This window comes from Sinocyclocheilus rhinocerous, unplaced genomic scaffold (genome assembly GCF_001515625.1).
Source record: "Sinocyclocheilus rhinocerous isolate Xijiao unplaced genomic scaffold, SAMN03320098_v1.1 scaffold536, whole genome shotgun sequence".
NCBI lineage: Eukaryota > Metazoa > Chordata > Actinopteri > Cypriniformes > Cyprinidae > Sinocyclocheilus > Sinocyclocheilus rhinocerous.
In genome coordinates, this window is record NW_015647453.1 from 5,322 (window position 1) to 7,855 (window position 2,534).

The window sequence follows — 2,534 nt, forward strand, 5'->3', positions numbered from 1 at the left end:
TTTCATGATACTTTTACTTTAATTCTTAAAATCAACTTTTATTCATCAAGCATGCATTAAATTGATCAAAAGTGCCAGTAACGACATTTATAATGTAACAAAAGTTTTCTATTTCAAATAAATTATGTTCTTTTGAACTTTCTATTGTATGATGGCGTTTTAGTGCTACATTAAATAATCTAAAATAAAGTGGAAATGTTTCGAGAATAAAGTCTAAATGTTTCGAGAATAAAGTCTAAATGTGTCGAGAATAAAGTCGAAATGTGTCGAGAATAAAGTCGAAATGTGTCGAGAATAAAGTCGAAATGTGTCGAGAATAAAGTCGAAATGTGTCGAGAATAAAGTCGAAATGTGTCGAGAATAAAGTCGAAATGTGTCGAGAATAAAGTCGAAATGTGTCGAGAATAAAGTCGAAATGTGTCGAGAATAAAGTCGAAATGTGTCGAGAATAAAGTCGAAATGTGTCGAGAATAAAGTCGAAATGTGTCGAGAATAAAGTCGAAATGTGTCGAGAATAAAGTCGAAATGTGTCGAGAATAAAGTCGAAATGTGTCGAGAATAAAGTCGAAATGTGTCGAGAATAAAGTCGAAATGTGTCGAGAATAAAGTCGAAATGTGTCGAGAATAAAGTCGAAATGTGTCGAGAATAAAGTCGAAATGTGTCGAGAATAAAGTCGAAATGTGTCGAGAATAAAGTCGAAATGTGTCGAGAATAAAGTCGAAATGTGTCGAGAATAAAGTCGAAATGTGTCGAGAATAAAGTCGAAATGTGTCGAGAATAAAGTCGAAATGTGTCGAGAATAAAGTCGAAATGTGTCGAGAATAAAGTCGAAATGTGTCGAGAATAAAGTCGAAATGTGTCGAGAATAAAGTCGAAATGTGTCGAGAATAAAGTCGAAATGTGTCGAGAATAAAGTCGAAATGTGTCGAGAATAAAGTCGAAATGTGTCGAGAATAAAGTCGAAATGTGTCGAGAATAAAGTCGAAATGTGTCGAGAATAAAGTCGAAATGTGTCGAGAATAAAGTCGAAATGTGTCGAGAATAAAGTCGAAATGTGTCGAGAATAAAGTCGAAATGTGTCGAGAATAAAGTCGAAATGTGTCGAGAATAAAGTCGAAATGTGTCGAAATTAAAGTGTAGCAATTAACGTTATAATATTTTGAGACTACAGCCTATATTGCAAATTGACAGAATTTGAAAGCGGAGACTTTGGAATTTCTCCCGTTGCTCCCAATCCGGGCCATTTGCATTCGCAATGTAGGCTATACTTTCAAAATATAACAACTTTAATCTCATAATTGAATCAGAATCAGAAATGTTTCTTGAGCAGCAAATCAGCATATTATCATGATTTCTGAAGATCATGTGACACTGAAGACTGGAGGAATGATGCTGAAAATACAGCAGGAATACATTACAGTTTAACAAATGTGGTTTGTTGAAAATCTGGAATCTGAGGGAGCAAAAAAATCTAAATATTGAGAAAATCATCTTTAAAGTTGTCCAAATGAAGTTCTTAGCAATGCATATTACTAATCAAAAATTAAGTTTTGATATATTTACGGTAGGAAATTTACAAAATATCTTCATGGAACATGATCTTTACTTAATATCCTAATGATTTTTAGCATCAAAGAAAAATCAATAATTTTGACCCATACAATGTATTGTTGGCTATTGCTACAAATATACCCCAGCGACTTAACACTGCTTTTGTGCTGCAGGCTCACATATTATAAGCATCCTGTATAACGATCAATCTGTGAGTAGACTGAGAAACAGACGCAAGTGCTTCTGTTGAAATAACGATACGGTACTCAATGAAACACACGCAGACCGGAGAGAGTTTGAGCATCAGTGTATATTTACAGTCCAGAAGCAGAAAATCACAACACACTTCAGGGATCAGAGGTCAGGGGTCGTGTCCGTGGTAGAATCTGGACAGGAAGTCGGCCGGACGCTGGGCCTCGGTCTCGTGGAAGTAGCGCATGATGTGCGTCTTCTGCTTCCAGACGTTGATGGTCTCCTCCAGCTCCATCTTCCCCTGCAACACAGGAGCGCGCGCTCAGATCACAGACGCTCACGCTGGCGGACGCTAGCACGCTAACACACACCTTGATGACCAGCATGTCGATGACGCGCGGGTCAGTCACGTGCTTGTTCCTGTCGAACATCTGCCGCAGCTTCTCGTGGCCCTGCCGCGCCGTGATGTCCAGCTGGAACGTGTGCACTGAAACACAGCACAGCCATGTGGACAAACACATATATATAACCGCCAGTAGGTGGCAGCAAGTCACTGTTAATAAGTGAGTCACTGCGATTGAACTGAATCATTCAAACGGCTGATTCACTGAGAAAAAGAATCACTGAACAAATCATTCTGATGAACTGATACAGAAATAAAAAAAACGAATCAAAACGACTCATTTGAACACGTCAAACTTCAATTCTCTTATTTCAAAAATAACCAAATTATTTATATATATATATATATATATATATATATATTTTCTGAGTGTTTTAAAAATATATA

General features: G+C 37.1%; 1 protein-coding gene across 1 annotated transcript in view; it reads right to left on the bottom strand.

The window, feature by feature from the left end:
- Positions 1-1,842: 1,842 nt before the first annotated feature.
- Positions 1,843-2,534, bottom strand: part of ndufa6 (NADH:ubiquinone oxidoreductase subunit A6) — a 1,502-nt gene continuing 810 nt past the window's right edge. The window contains exons 2-3 of the mRNA XM_016513574.1: positions 2,116-2,231; positions 1,843-2,045 (exon numbers count right to left, since the gene is read on the bottom strand). Coding sequence (XP_016369060.1) covers positions 1,914-2,045; positions 2,116-2,231 — 248 coding nt within the window. The 3' untranslated portion in view covers positions 1,843-1,913. The remainder of the gene's footprint in view (positions 2,046-2,115; positions 2,232-2,534) is intronic.